This window comes from Fistularia commersonii, chromosome 22, assembly GCF_037954325.1.
Source record: "Fistularia commersonii isolate RoL2024-O1a breed Wild chromosome 22, RoL_Fcom_v1.0, whole genome shotgun sequence".
NCBI classification, from domain to species: Eukaryota; Metazoa; Chordata; class Actinopteri; order Syngnathiformes; family Fistulariidae; genus Fistularia; species Fistularia commersonii.
Genome location: NC_141305.1, coordinates 3,546,480 through 3,562,456, shown reverse-complemented (window position 1 = coordinate 3,562,456; position 15,977 = coordinate 3,546,480). Strand labels below are relative to the sequence as shown.

Genomic DNA, 15,977 nt, shown 5'->3' with positions numbered 1-15,977 from the left:
CGGGGGAGGGAGAGTGGAGGGGGTGGAGGCACGGTTTAAAAAAATAAATAAAAAAAAAAAACAACCTACGCACTTTCGTTGACGGTGTACTCACCGTTTTTTAAAACACAAGCCGTCGAGAGCAGACGGCGTCCACGCTTTGAAAGCAAAAAAAAAAAAATTGAATAAAAATAAAACTTTAGCGTAGCCTAGCTTGCTAGCGCTAATGCTAACGGTCGTCCGCCCGGACCGGCTCGACCGCGGGAGCCGAGGGGAAGTGTCATGTCTGTTTGACAGCGCGGGACTGGAACCGAGCGGCGGCCGTTGAGAGGTGGAGGGAAGGAGGGGGAGAGAAGAAGAGGAGAAGAGGGGGGGGGGGGGGGGGAGACGAGACACACGGACAGAAGCGCTCACCTCTGTCGGGGGGGGGGGTCAACTCGTCGTCTTCGGCGAGGAGCGTCAACGCAAACTCGGGTCCGTCCCGAGACCGTCGCCGTCGGTGAGACTCGGCGGAGCGGAGTGCTTGTCAGTTGGGTCTCGGGACTTCCTGAATGACGGAGCAGCCGGAGCTCAACCTCCCCCCGCACACTCCGGCGGCTTTGACAGTCGGGCAGGAAATTTAAAAAAAAAAAAAGTTAACGCTCGTTCGTTTAATGAATTAAAAAACAAACACATGAATATTAACTATAAAATAAATAAATAGCGATGTGACCCCGCGGTTTTGGGGCTCGTGTTGAGATCAACGGCAGTTTGACAAGTTGTTTCGTGTTACAGTTGCTCGTCCGGAAATCAAGCCGCAAAAACAGCTGTCTAGTGGAGTCTAATTATAAAAGTTCACTTGAGAGAACCCTCCCTCTGCACTTCATTTCCTTTCTAAATCGGTTAAAACGTATCGGGTCGAGTCAACGCGTGTCTCTCGCAAACTTAGGAGGTGGCACTTCAGCGCGTCTGTTTAACGCGGTTCCGTCCTGCCATCTCCTGGTGCTGAATGGGACTGCAAAGGCGGAAAGCTCTCCTTGCTCCTCCGGCACAGATGGATGCGCTGCGGTGACCCGACGTGACCCCCCCGATGTGTTTTCCCATCTTTCAAAAAGTGACATTCTAGTGCTTGATTTTCAGTGTTTTTAAAAGGCTTCTGAATGCAGCTGTTTTGGCTTTTTTTTTTTATACTGTCAGGGTGTTCTGTTCCCTTTTTTAATCAAGAATCTGTTATTGTTCTTATGAGACGCGTGATGGAATGCAATTGGTAGCGTGACTTAAGATAACAGACGAAGCACTGCAACAATATAACATAAGGAGGCAAAACTGTAAAGACATAAACAACGCCAGCACAGTAAAAATCTTAAATCCGCATTCTCTTGTCTATGAAAATGCAACGTGCAGGTTTTATGTCCCGGGTGTGTCAGTGGGTTGTGCTGTATTTTTCAGATATTGTGGCCTTTTAAACCATTTTTCGCATCTTAGCATTTTTTACATTCCTCCTAGAAATGACTCTGGGATCATTGTATTAGAAAATATAGGTTCATATGAATCAGTGCTAAAATGAACAAGATAAATACAACAAATTTAAGCCTTCTGTTTCTGTTTCTTTTAAGCACTGTGTTTGTTTGTTCTTGGTTGGGGTGGGGTTAGTCTTTCACTCATAGCCACTGGAATTTCAGATTGGTTCTCCCTCATTTCTGATTTTCCAAACAAAACATGCTCCTTCACATCGTAAAACAACAATGCTAAAAATCGACACCATTATATTGATTGGATACGATACAAAAAAGTGTTAAAAGAGGATATCGGGATAAGTAAAATGGCATAAACCTTAATGTGAAATGGCAGTATTAAAAGTTACATTTTTAAGAAGAGCTGGAAATAATATTGTGTGCTATAATTGAGAAAAGGGCTTTTGTAAGAAATTTCAGGAGAGGCCACTTAAAAGACGTCAGCACAGGTAAAAAGAAGATCTCTCCAAAAGCACCGAATATTTTAAAAGGCCTATTGGTTTGGGGTCTTATTGCAAAAAAGATGAGCTTTTTATCAAGGCCATGGAATAATGAACAGAGTGCCTGGATAAAAAAAAGTGCTTAGTTTTCGGATACAATATTTCAATGACACAATGAACCACAAAATCATAAAGATGCCATCTTTACAATGAGAAGACCTGAAGGCACAATCACAATCTGATTTGGCAGTTAGAAATGTCGTATCTGTCGACACTTGATGGAGTTTATTGGGTGTTTCGCTCCTAGTCAGGCAATGGAGATTATAAATATCAATATGAATCTGTAGATTGTGCACAGATATTTTCACTTGACGTTTCACCAAAACATCTCCAGAAATGGGTAACTGGCATTTACCTGATGAAAGTCAAAGTAACCATCTGTCGTAGTCTTTTGCAAAATTACTATAACTGTGAGAAGGAGAGCAGGGGGACACAGTTCATTTCTACCAACTCAATGCAGCGTTCTTTCAACAAGATAAAATGGTAAGTGCTTGATGAAGGTTGATATAAAATAAGAGCACAACATTGCACTGTGGATAACACAAATATTTTTTCGGTAAACTATTTGAGGTTGATTAAAGCATTTCAAAAATATGTTCATTTTTGTTTCTTTTGTTTTGAAGAAGGCTGGTCTGCCACCATTCTTTCGAAGCAGTTTGAACGGTGCGGGAGCCAAAACACCAGGGCACCATAGACTACGGTGTTCGATAATATGCCTTAATTCAATGTTCCAATTCAAAACTTGATTCAAATTCAGAAAAAAACATATCGGTTAGTGAATTTTATTTCTAATGCTAAATCTCGAGCAGCTTTGCACTATTGTGTTTTTTTCTGATTACAAAATGTACAAGTGGTCCGACTGCACACAGGCATAAGATTAGACACCTCAATTGTTGGGGTCCTTTCAGTTGTAGGCGCTGATCCAAGCCGCAAAACACTAATCGATTGTTTATTTTGTGTTTATTTACATTTTGAAGAGGGGCAAATGGCTTCAACTTTGCTATCGCCCATGGTGGACTATTACAACGACGAAGAGGAGCTTGATAGCGTTGATGACGACGACGATCGCAGCTTTAGAGGGAGAGACTCGGAAGAAGGTAGCAATTTAAAAAAAAAAATGACCAAAAGCTCCCCGAACGTCGGGCTCTGTCTACTTGTTGGAAATAGAGCGGAAAGCCGCGTTTTTTTTCCACAGTTGTTTTTCATACGTGTTAAAGTTTGTATTTGGGTTAGAATTTATTGGAGACGTTATATGTTAGACATGTGACTGTGGTATTTTTACATTTTCCAAATTTGCTTTAACCGCGTGGCCACAAGGCGACAAAGCTTTCAGAAAGTCCATTGCAACTGAGCTTCTGCCACACGGAGTTAGCTTATTAGCTAACTGTCTACGCTAATATCCTCCCGGTTGGATTAACGCATTTAACAGTTCACTTGAACGCGATATCCGCGTCGCACGGCATGTTACGGCGAAGCGAGTAGTTTTTCGGCAGTATCTCATGTCCCATTTGTTTACATGCTAACAAGCTAGCGGTTTTACGCCACGATGACGTTGCGTGTGTTTGCCATCCATCGGCATTAACCACAACTATTGGTCGGATTCGGTAAACGCTATTGCGCAATTGTCAACCTCCCTACGCCTTTCCTCACAAAAGTTACCAATTGTTAAAGAAAGTAAAAAAAAATAGTTGCTTTTGTGCGTCTGGTATTTTCTGCAAATGATACATTAGGGGTGTTAAACGTTATTAATTTAGCTCATTGACAGATCACCGGCACGCGAAAACCTGCGTGTCCACTGCGCTGCCCTTTTCACACCATTCAGTGAGACGCGACGGGATTACGGTCAGAGAAAGACGAGAGGGAAGCTAGGCGATGACGGCACTCCAAGGTTAACTAGTTTCCTGACGTTAGTTAACCACTCGAGCAAAGCGGCTCGCGTCTCGTCCTGCCCGGTGTTGTTCGATGTACGCGTTAACTTCGCCGAACGAGCTAGAATTTAGCTAACTCCGTTAAGTGGCAGTCGGACTATGCTAACTTAGCATATTAATGCTAACAGAAAATGAAAGCTGCTGTGTCAGTTCCCTCGCAGTGGGCCTGCCCCGGCGGCGGGGTTCGCGGAGGGTAATCCCGAATGACATATGTTAGCTCGATGTTTTGAAACTTGGTTGCCAAGTTCGCTACAACACGGTCTCGGTGCCGTGCTGACATGCTAGCGTGTTGTGGCTGCCGGCCGGCTTGACAGCGCGGCCAAGTTAGCCGGCGACTGTTTCCGTCTGCGAATCCCCACCATGCGGCAAATGCTTGTTATTCTAAGTAACCGCTGCGGAGCGAGGTCGCTAATCCCCTTCCTTTCGGAGGGAAACTTGCGTGCCGAAGTTCAACGGAGGGAGTTGAACCCTTTGGCTGTGGGCACCTTGGACTTCCCCGTGTGGTCCGACGCGATCGAGCCCGGGGGAGGTTATTCCCGGGCCGGGGAGTTCACCATTACCCCCCCCACCCCCACCCCCGGTGCCGCACACGTCGCGATCGGAGCCGCAGAGCCCGCAGCCGTCGCTCCGCGGACTCAGGTTACTCAAATTAACCCCCCCCCCCCCCCCCGTGTGTTTTTTTTTTTTTTTTTTTGTTTTTGTTTTTGCATCGTGGAAAATGTCTCCAAAGCGCACCGTGCGTCACGTCAAGTCGCGGTTTGTTGTGTGTTTGACATTTCCCCGAGTCCTGAGCAAAATCGCCTGTTGTCGCCGCAGACACCGAGGATGCCAGCGAAACAGACCTTGCCAAGCACGACGAGGACGACTACGTGGAGATCAAGGAGCGGTAAGTCTTCACGCAGACTCACCCTCGGACATTTGAAGCGATCACCAAGTGATTTGAGGGAGAAAAACGGGTGTCTGGCCAAGGGAATGCAGTTTTAACTCCTGCTTTGCCACCTTGCAGAATGTACCAAGAAAAACTGGCGTCCCTGAAAAAACAGCTGCAGCAATTACAAGAAGGTAAAGACCTCAATTTGTTTGTTTTTTTGTTTGTTTGCTTTCAGGATTTCAGAGCAATAATTGTGAGGTGAGAACACTCCAGGACAGTTAAAATGTCTTGTCTGCGTTGTCAGTTATACACAGAAATTGATAAGACGTTTCTTACCATATCATGGTGACAGCATAAAGACAAGATATTACCCAACACAAAAGTAAACAATGAATAGATAAGAACAAAAAAATAAATACTCTGGAAAAAAAAGCAGTAGCGGTTTCTGTATAAGTTACATGGTGCAAAAACAGTCATTATTAGCAGCATGATGTAGTAATACTGTAATAGTGCAAAGAGTACTATACATACATCAAGCTTGTTTGTTTATTGTTTCCATAATGGATAGTTATTTGTTATTTAAAGGCCTTCTGCCTCAAGAGTTTATTCCTTTTTGGGCTCATTTTCAATGTGAAAAAACTGGTTGTAACATTGTCGGCTTTTGCCAAAAATCAAAATGGTCCCAGCCTGTCTATGTGTAGCAGGCCTTATAATGCAAAACTGTTATGGTTAACTGTATAAAAATAAAGCTTTTGAGAAAATAATTGAGACTTGCTCTTACTGTACACAAACATAAACCGCATAATGCAATGTTATAAATCTACCTGACACAAATGACTAACAAACTGTTGCTGCTGCCTTAACTGCAGGTACGCTGCAGGAGTACCAGAAGAGGATGAAGAAGTTAGACCAGCAATATAAGGAGAGGCTTCGGAATGCAGGCAAGTTGAATCAGTAATAAGCTTAGTTGAACTGCATCCTGCTTCTTGGAAACATTGGTACTGTTGTGTAAAAACCCCAGTCTTTGTCTATCTGGACATCCGTAATATGTTCACCTGTTCTTTACATTCACCGTCCCGCCCTGCCTTACAATGCCGCTCACCTCAGCTTTTATATGTTGAATGTGCAATCCAAAGACTCACATTTTTTTTTCTTTTGCAGAGCTTTTTCTCCAGCTTGAGGTGAGTACACTTAATATTGCAGTAACAGACAAAAATCAATAAGTGGTTATACTTTAGTTCGTAACAGTTCACTAATTTGTAGTTTCTTAATAATCCGTGAGATTTCATGAATTTATTCTCGTGTGCACTTTTGGGTTACCTCATTCCATGTATTATGTGTATCACTTTTCATTCTTAACCACGTTCAATACTACATTTAACATCATGGACTAAATTGTATTTTTATATCAATATGTGCAATATTAACCTCAGTACCATAAGCTATATTAAGTTCAATTTCATGTGCAATATATTTTTCCTATTATATAACGTAAGGTCATGTTTTTATATATTGTGCAATATTGTCACAGTCATGTACAATATTACTCTTCACTTTTCAATTTTGCAGCCATCCAATATGAGAATTTCCTTCGGGATTTATGTTAAGTTGTATTTTAATATTGTGTAGATTAGAGCTAGAATGTTGTCAAACCATAGCCCAAAAACATATGAATGTATTTATTTACATTTTTCTATGATTTGAAAATAATGTGATATCAATGTTTCCATGGTGACAGGACATAAGCACGCGGAGCAGCACATTATTTTGCCCATACATCAGACATTGTAATTCCAAACATTTGACAAGCCAAAGGAAAGTTATGTTTTTGTGTCTCAAAAAAAGCATTTAGTGTTTTATCAGAAACCAACGGGTAAAAAAAAACCAAAAAAAAACATGACTGACCTGAGCGCCACCGCATTTGCTGATCGTCGTTCATATCGACTTCACCCTTGAAGTCTTCAGCCCGCTCTGTCCATGTATGATCTGCAGACAGAACAGGTGGAGAGGAACTACATCAAGGAGAAGAAGGCAGCGGTGAAGGAGTTTGACGACAAAAAGGTTGAGCTGAAGGAGAACCTAATTGCGGAGTTGGAGGAGAAGAAAAAGATGATAGAGAATGAGAAGTTGACGATGGAGCTGACAGGAGGTAGGACAATCCAAGCTGGGCTGGGCTTTAACTGCGTGGCTGCAGTTCTTTGAAATTCAACATTCTAAGGATCTTCTAATGATTTAGGAGCACATCCCCCTTCATGATTGATATTTCGTCATTATTTCTTCGATTCGCAGACTCAATGGAGGTAAAACCCATCATGACCCGGAAGCTGAGGAGACGGCCCAACGATCCGGTCCCGATACCAGACAAACGGAGGAAACCGGCACCTGATATCCTTTCCACCATCCTGCGTTGGTGAATTTTCACATCGCCTCGGGTCGACAGACAGTCAGACAATTTGATTGAAGACAAAGGCTTTTGACAGGTTTCTCATCTACGTGTAGGTTGGTGGACATGAAGATCTTCCAGGTTCATAATTTGTAGTATCTACATGTTCTTTAGATGTTGATATTTAGTGTTCTGTAGTATGTGAGTTCAGTCTAAAAGCATCCAGTGAAACTGTTTGGTTTCCATAACAAGGACAGCAGATGTTGATATTTTTCACCTAATCCAGTCACTTTAAAAAAATATGAACGCTGTTATGGCTTTTTTAAAATGTATTCTCTTTACGTTTTTCAATCATTTTTACTTTAACTCAGTTTTCAGTTAAACTTTTTTTTCTCATCAACCTTATTTTCATTTTCCAAACCAAATATAATCTCAGTGGAATATTTTTCTGTTACCCACCTGGTGTGCCATGCAGCTGGTTGCTGCTGCTTATTATTCAGTAGCATCGTGTAACAAATACCGACTTTGACATTTAAATGCTGCTCACATTTCAGTTAGCTAAGAAATATTTTTATAATAAAAATGTAACAGGGACATGTTGTATTATCTGTATTTTATCTCTACATTCTGTTGACAAAATAAAAAAATTTGGGGGATTCTAAATCTAAGAATCGGTTTCAATTTCAGATAGGCATGAGTCTAAAGCGATGTTTTTGTTTAATTTTTGTATAATTCATTCAGTTGAATGCAAACTATGAGGAAACAGCATCCTTAACTCTTCACACCTCAGCTGAATTATTTACTCACAGATGATCAGATCATGGAAGATCTAAGAACGCTGAATAAGGTAATTTAAAGAAATGGCTTAAAAACGCTGCATGTGTGAACCAACATTTTTGTCGTAATTCATCTCATGCATTTGCCTCGTTGCAGCTCAAATCGCCCAAACGACCAGGTAAGCCATTATTCTCTTTTTGCACCTTATTTTCACTCGTCACAATTATTGGGCTTCATTCATATCCAATTCCTTCAATTGCACAGTGCCGTCCCACTGTTTCCAATCTGTCCTTTTCTGTTCTTTAGTGTCGCCCTCGTCCCCAGAGCACGTCCCCTCTGTTCCCATGGAGAGCCCATCCCAGCGCTACGAGGCCCGGATCGAAGAGGGGAAACTTTACTACGATAAACGATGGTGTGTTTACCTACCCCTTTTTTATACAGCCCCCCCTACCTCAACTCACCTCAGCTAACAGTACCACTAGATGGCCACATTGCTACGCTAACAGTATGTTTGAAAGCTGGCCATCGATTTGAAGCCCATGGCGATGGCAAGCTTTTCGGCAGACATTTGACCATCCACTTCAGCCGCTTCCTCTTACTGTCCAGGCGACAGAGCGAGGAGTTTAAAAGTAGGGGTGGTTTTGTTTGACACGGCTTGAAATTCTGCAGCCGGAGGTGAAAAAAAAAAATCTCTGACCCATAAGTGCTTTCTTGTCCCGCTGTATCAGTGAACGAGTTCAATAAAGTCATAAAAGTAATGGAGGAATGTTTTATTAGCTGCTGATCTAGTCAGAAGAAGTGGGGAGAAAGAACGGCGAGGTTTGCAGTTTCCTTTCGAGGCGGTATCTCATTTATTCATTGTTCAAGAGGACGCCAGCAGTGTCTGCAGCCTCCTCAAAGAGCTGCGGGGAGACACACGCGTCATTATTCTTCAGCACGTCTTTAATGATCAAATGCTTTGGAAGTCAGTCTCTTTCCCGGGTTCGGTTCTGTTTTCTGCCAGTCTGAAGTCACACAAAAAATAAGACTTTTCCACCTGGTGTTGAAAATGTGATGGATATCCAGACACATTATCCTTGGAAGGATGGAGCCTCTCAAAATGCGTCTGCAGTCTTATTGCGTCTGAGGTGCAGATGAACCGTACACCCAGGCAATTGATCCAGTTTATCTCCCCCGTATCATAATATGAATTTTAATTAAAAGGCTGTGGATTGATAATCTTTTCTCAGTCAATTAATTCGAAAAATATGATTGATAATAATGAATCTAAAAATAATACAAAATGTATCTAAAAGTTAACTGGGAGATGATCATATCAATTTGAATGAAGTCGCTGTTTAAAAAATAAGACAATTACAATTGATCCAAGACAGAGATGGAGATGGCGCGACTAACAGCGAACGTGATTTTGAACGGTTAACGGTCACATCCCAATACCAGGCACAATTAGTTGTGCTCCTTATCATCAATGTGTTGTTTTTCTGTCGCCGGCAGGTACCACAAGAGCCAGGCCATCTACCTGGAGTCCAAGGACAACACCAAGATCAGCTGCGTCATCAGCTCCGTCGGGACCAATGAGGTGGGCTCCGTTTTAACTCAAGACCCAAACCCAGCAGCCATTTTTTTGGGGATTATGTCCGATATATCTTGAGTCTTCCTCTCGCCTGAGCAAAAGGTGTTGAAATAATCCAGGACTACTTCAGGTCACTATAGGTTGAGGATGGTGTCTTGATAGGAGTTTCTTTTATTTCTTCAGCTGCGGAGTGGAGGGTCGCAACATTTACTGTCTCTTTAGAAATCTCTGTATGATCAATAGGAATAATTGGAATTCTGGTCCATAAGAGCTATAATAATAATAATAATAAGATGTGTTACTTTCAGCCACCTCCCTGAAATCATTCCAAAGAGTGTACTTGATCAAGTGGTTGCCGGGGTAATTACCTTTGGGCAGGGAAGTGCAGAGGGAAAGGAATCTAAAAATGATTACAAAAATGATCAGCAATGGCTGCGAGTCAAGAAAATGACCAGTAAAGGCTTCGATAATTTGAGATCTGCGACGGAAGATGGGCTCCTGAGTATCGTTCTTTCCAGGTCTTAAATTCTGCAAAATTGTTTTTCTTCAAGCTTCATCCGCGATTCAGAGTGGAATCATTGGTATCGTGTGGCGCAGCGGCCATCAGTCGTCCGAGAGATCGTTTTCCACCCATTTCATGAATTTTGAAGATTTGTGATTAATAAATAATTTGGATTGATTTGAGGGACACCGTCTCCGAATCTTTGAAGCGGATGCTCTCTGGATTCTTAAACCCTCCGTGGCAGTAAACTGGCCCTCGGTCGCAGATCCGACACCACAGGAAATAAAAAATGGTTTCATTTGGGCAGCGGGAAACAATGACTGACCAAATTTACTCCGTTCATCAAAACTACTCATAGATCAATCTGGAAGATAATTGTTAAATTAATTCATTGTGTGAACAATCACTGTGAACCAGTGGTTCCAACTCAAAAGAATATTATACTCGGTCTTTCAGGATTTATTATTGAATTCTCCACTACGAGGTTCTTCGTAACGCGAGTCCACCGACCCGCGCCGCGTCTGCAAAAATAACAGGAAACATTCGAGACGCCTCTTTTATGCAGTTACATAAAGTCCTTACACAAAGCTGGAAGCAAGATGCATTTGATCCTTTTAGATCCTTCAGCCATAAAGATCGTGACACCAGTTGTTGGAGTGAATTACGCAATCTATTTGTAACCGTTGTGTGACTCCTAAAATGAGAACGGTCGTGTTTTTTTTTTAGCTATATTATAGACTGTCATGTCACAGTAAAAAGATTGATATTCCAGTAGCGCAGGTTCTGTCTGACTTGAAGGCCCCAGCAGGGGATTATATTCTCATGTTTGTCCCTGAGCAGGGCTCCTCCCTCTGAATGTATGCATGCTGAGTCTTCTTCTGTGCGCCTGTCCTGTAGATTTGGGTGAGGAAAACCAGCGACAGTACCAAGATGAGAATCTACCTTGGACAGCTACAGAGGGGCGCGTTCGTCATCCGTCGGCGGTCGGCCGCGTGAGCCTCCGCCGCCGGCCCCGCTTCCGCCTCGCCATTCCCGGACGGACCCCCGTCCCTTCACCCGTCGACCGCACGTCCGCCGCCACGAGTTCGACACAGCGGCCGGTGGTCCGCCGTAGACCCTATCCCCTCGCTGCATGGACGCCGGCTTCTTTCGCCAAGGATATCTCATCGATTTTAATCAGTAATAAACCGGAATCCTTTTGTGAAAAACTGCTTTCCCCGACATTATTTGTCACTGCGTGGCACCTCCCACATTCGCCCCGGCGTGTTTACCTTTATTACTAAGTTATTTATCTCGCAGATGCCTGATGCCGACCCACAGAGTCTCCAGGCCTTTTTTTAAACTGTCTCACTGTAACCAAGGCTGGCCGCGCTCGTGGTGTTGTTTCCACAAAACCTCCTCAATCAAAGGCCGGAGTGAAGAGATGTGGATGAATACGTGAGGTCTAATGAGTCTCACTGGTCGCTCCCTCGCACCTTGGACCATTTCAGAGGAAATGCCTTCTGCGCGCCCATCGGCTTTTGGTGGCCGCCTCCCGCGAGAGTGCTTTCTCAGTGACGCCATATATACATTTTATCCCACTTGGGGAAGAGGGTGTATTTTTGTTGTTAGTATTTCCGTCTGAAAATGCCAATTTCTCCAAATGTGAAGACTGGATAAGATTTACTGTATTTGCATGTGGAGCAAGAAGTGGTATTGATTTGTAACGTGCTACTTTTATTAAAGTGTTTTCTGCATTTTACTTGGTGGTTTTCTTTTTGTTTTTGTTCTTTCTTTAAACCCAAACAGGCTCAAACCTGCTTGGATGGTCGGTATAAGACATGACGTCTAGTTGTTTTACAAAACAAGATTTTCTTTTGTGTGGCCTTTTCACGAGAACACAATGGGCTTCAAAACCATCTTCACGTCCACGTGCAAAAAAAAATGTTACATTGTCAGTGAGAAAATAGAAAAAAGGAATAGGTACCTGAATTTGTGTTCCATCCGAGAGTACCCAGAAATTAAAAAACAAAAATATATATATATACACAATTAAAGAACTGCAATCAAAGCATGAGAGCTCAGAATTACTTTGAAAATATGTTTGATTTTTTTGAATACAGCGATGAGCTTCAGATTGAAAAATGCAAATTAAAAAATTGCACCCGTGGTAAATCCAACATTAAAATTGGAATCTGAATCATCCTGATATTGATGCATTTCGGATTTATTTCCAGTAAGATAGTGAGTGTGCACAGAGAGTGTGCACCGTGTCCTTGATTGACAGCAGACCTTACTTCTGGCGCCGTGCCGTCAGAGAAGATGTAAGTATTTTAATTGCTGTGTATTTTTCAAGACTCCGGTGTCGTCTTGTAAATCACTCTGCATTGATTTACAAGTATCCGCCCGCCATCATCCTCTCCGCCACACATTGCGCCCCCTTCCTCCCACACACCCACCCCTCTCACATTGCTGTGATCAACCATCCTCGCGCCTTTTTAAACAGTTTAATTATTTGACATTCATCACGGGTCCCTGCTGGCTTTTCCCCTCCCATGTGTGTCCTGTCGCTTTTAACCGGATGACATGTTCCGCCTTGCCTGACTTAATGACACGGGCTGACGACGAGGGCGACTGCTGCCCCGGCGTGCTGCGAAAAATACGAGGCTCATCTCAAGAGAGCCGGCCGTCCACAAACTGTCAGGTGGCTCCGTCTCATGTGAAAGCTTCAAATGAGCTGAAAGTAAATGCGACGCCCGTCTGTTCCCTTTATTGCGGCAACATGTCCAGGTTTGAGTTGACGCCCGATTAACTCTGAGCAGAGTTTTACAGTGTATTGATTGATGGTATCAATCTTAATACTTTTGACTCAGCCAGGCTATTTTTTTTTTTTTATTGATCTCAAATCAATAGATCAAAATTAGCCCAGTCTCTCCTATATATATATATATCCAGACAGCAGAAAATGTGCCATGTTTACTTGATGAGGTTTTCTCACCCGATCGGGAGGAAACCATTTGGCTTCACTTTGCCTTTCACACCTTTTTATGTTAATGGCACTAAGCCTAGAACTACTGATTGTGAATACATGTTTGTCACCGGAGAGGTGATTTAACATCAAATGTTTTGCCAATTTTAAGAATAGCTGAGAAATAGACTCATTAAAGCGTGTTTTTAGCCACGTCATAATAGGACGGGCCATGTAGGTCGACGATGCAATTAAAATTCCACATTTGATTTTTGAATTAATTTAAGAAACATTGAAATTTCTCCATCGGCGAGTACTTCTGTCCGCTGCAATTATTCCTTATGACCCAAGTCTCGATCTGCAACATAAAATACAGCCTCTGACCGCTGCGGCAAGACCGGAGAGGATGCAGAGGAGGGCACCCCCTCCCCCAAAGACTCCTCCAGCTGAACTGAAATGTCTTAGTTCCTCTGCAGACTTGTCCTATCCGCAACCCCCCCTCCCCCCCACATCCACACCCCTTGGCTAAAATGAAGCTGCTGTAAAATCGCAACATACTGTGCACGGTTGCCCCCGTACGGATCATGCAGGGTCGCTCGCCGAAATCCACAAAGTGGTAACGCGACCAATACAAAGCGGCGCCCGGCAGCCACAAGATAAATAATTACTGACATAAACTCAATACAATTCCAACAACAGCACTAAATAATCCAACGAAAGATGAACTGTTTTCCACCAGAGACAGTAAATTTCAATGTAGTGCACAAAGCCAAAGCTGCTTCTAGGGCGACATCAGGGAGGGCTGGCAGAGCATGTGACATTAATGTCAAGGCACCGTGTGCGCAGAAATATAGTTTCCTTGTGATGCACATTAAAAACCACCAGTGGCAAAGATATAAAATCCACACCACGTAAACGGAGAGCTAGCTGGTAAATATTTATCAACACAAAAATAAAACCTAACTAGCCTTCAGTGGAGCACTGGGCTTGCAGTGACAGCAGACCTTCCCTCCTACTAACAGTAAGAAAAAAAAAAAAAGCACGGTATAAGTTTAAAACTCCTGGACCGGCCGACTGCGGATGCCACGACCCGGCTCATAGACTGCGGCGTAAATCTGGGACACTGGGGTTAGCGAAAATGTTTTTTTTTTTTTTGGTTTAATCGATAAATGTTCTGCTGGATTCGAGGGGATTAAGTGAGGTCTGGCAGCCAGAGAGTTGCAAACAGCTGCCAGCGATGCCTTTAAGCGCAGACAATTAGCTCATGCAACACCCGGACCCTCGTGCGCCGCCACCGCGAGGCCAGCGAGCGTGCACGGGAGCAGAAACGATGCGGTTTCTGAATGATTTCATCCGCTAATTGCAGAATCTGCCTGCGTTTCGCTAAATCACATTTACCTTTTATCGACGCGGCAACTTTTCCACCTCCTCGGACTGTTAAAACTTTAAAATTGGCACATAAAAAGGTGAACAGGAACCCAGCGAGCGGGGGGGAAGAGGGAGGGTGGATGTGCCTCCAGTCAACTTTCGAAATACAAGATTGTTTTTTTTTTTTTTCCCACCCGTATGTTAAATTACCAAGTAAACACATTTATCATGGTAGAGTATCTTTAAGTAACAAAGGGCCTGGAAGGGTCCATTAATATGCAAGTGGCTGACACCTCTCCTCTCACCGGTGTGTGATCTTGAGTTGTAGTTACCCTCGACTCGGTGCAGGTGGCTGTTTACACCCGGCTGTCTTAAATAAACACGCTGAGTAAGCAAGGGAACAAATCGGGGCGCTCGAGCAGGTGGGCGGTTCTCTGGCGGTGAATTGGTGCTTCCTTCTGCGCCGCGTCGATTCGCCCGAGCACCCGGACCACCTGCCATTCCTTACCGAAACAACCAAAAAAAAAATAAACGAGATAAAAATCATCGTGTTCGGATTGGGACGGTTTTGTTAAAAGCCCCCCCCCTCCCCCCCCCCCCCTCTCCGGACCAGCCGCTCTTCAGTGGTTCTCGCCAGTATGCGCAGTCACCCAAGGCGTCAATAGAATAGCACCGGCAGCCCCAGTTTCAGTGCCCAATGCCCGCTTTCATCCTCTCTTTCCGAAATTAAGCATTCGCTCCACTGCATGTTAGTGCTACGTTGCATGGCTCCGAGCGGAGAGCTGCATCTAACCCCGCGCTATCTGGCGGGAGCCGAGCGGGATTCAGGCACACATAAATTAGCCTCCGGTGCTCAGAGGAGAGGATGGTGGGTCCTTGACGATGGTGTGCGAGTGTGTGAGTGTGTGTGAGTGTGTGCGAGTGTGCGCTTCCGCCTGCAGTTTATCACTCCCTAGCAGGTCCTTGCTGGAAGAGGAAATAATTTCCAGTACACTTCCTCATTTGACTCTTGATATTTGACCTCGGTTTCTGGAATTGGCTTGCGGCATCGCCGGACTATTTAGCGCAAGCGATCATTTTAAATATTCATGTTAAGCGGCGGCGACTCGTTTTCAAATCGGGTCATTGTGTTGTGTTTGCCAACGTACCCTGCTATTCCGTTCGGTTGCTCTTTTTGAAGCCGTGCATGAGTCAGCGTGTCTTAAAGCCGGCCGGAGTTAAAGAAGGCTGGTGTGTGTGTGTGACTTTATGAAGTGCACTGTATTTTCAACAACAACTTTTATTTAACAATCTTTTTATTTGTTCCAGAAAGGTTACCCCCTTTGCTTTGCTTTTATGGCTCCCACTTAAGACTGCTCCCAAACAAACACTTGGCTCTATTAAAGATTAATGCCCCTTGCCAGGTCCTATTTTCCCATCAAGATGTGCACAATTTTTTGCAGCTCCTGCGTTTTATGCTAATAACAGGCTTACATTACAGCACCATCTTGTGAGGACGCGGTGCTTTAATTTGGACTGGATTTTTTTCAGCGGCGATTCTGGGAAACATTGCCGTGGCGAATTATGCAGAGTGACGACGTGTCATAACAGGTCTCATTATTGTTCAGGGAGATGACCGGGCGATGGAAAACGGACCGAAGTGCTTGACTGAATACG

General features: G+C 43.7%; 2 protein-coding genes across 4 annotated transcripts in view; one reads left to right on the top strand and one right to left on the bottom strand.

Moving 5' to 3' along the window:
- The window catches only part of taok3a (TAO kinase 3a), a 64,919-nt gene extending 64,140 nt beyond the window's left edge, over nt 1-779 (bottom strand). The window contains exon 1 of one of the 2 annotated variants that reach the window (XM_086169769.1): nt 394-779. The gene's annotated coding sequence lies outside the window, so the exon portion shown is untranslated. Of the gene's footprint in view, nt 1-94; nt 281-393 lie in introns of those variants that run through there. The other variant, XM_086169770.1, reaches the window with a different exon arrangement.
- A 2,118-nt stretch (nt 780-2,897) lies between these two features.
- On the top strand, nt 2,898-11,214 carry suds3 (SDS3 homolog, SIN3A corepressor complex component). 2 transcript variants are annotated; one of them, XM_086169512.1, is made up of 12 exons: nt 2,898-3,069; nt 4,717-4,786; nt 4,907-4,962; nt 5,641-5,712; nt 5,933-5,952; nt 6,764-6,920; nt 7,061-7,156; nt 7,940-8,001; nt 8,088-8,109; nt 8,238-8,343; nt 9,426-9,510; nt 10,904-11,214. In XM_086169512.1, exons 1-12 carry the CDS (start codon nt 2,958-2,960, stop codon nt 11,000-11,002), a joined length of 957 nt encoding a protein of 318 aa, XP_086025638.1. In that variant the 5' UTR covers nt 2,898-2,957; the 3' UTR covers nt 11,003-11,214. The 2 variants fall into 2 exon arrangements, with proteins under 2 accessions (XP_086025638.1, XP_086025639.1); XM_086169513.1 differs by lacking the exon at nt 2,898-3,069 and adding an exon at nt 3,729-3,860.
- The last annotated feature ends 4,763 nt before the right edge of the window (nt 11,215-15,977 follow it).

Bases quoted from the DNA above. Each gene is read 5' to 3' on its own strand.
- suds3 (XM_086169512.1), top strand. From the start codon at position 2,958: ATGGCTTCAACTTTGCTATCGCCCATGGTGGACTATTACAACGACGAA. The intron at 4,787-4,906 runs GTAAGTCTTCAC...GCCACCTTGCAG, and splicing joins TACGTGGAGATCAAGGAGCG to AATGTACCAAGAAAAACTGG. The intron at 5,713-5,932 runs GCAAGTTGAATC...TTTCTTTTGCAG, and splicing joins GGAGAGGCTTCGGAATGCAG to AGCTTTTTCTCCAGCTTGAG.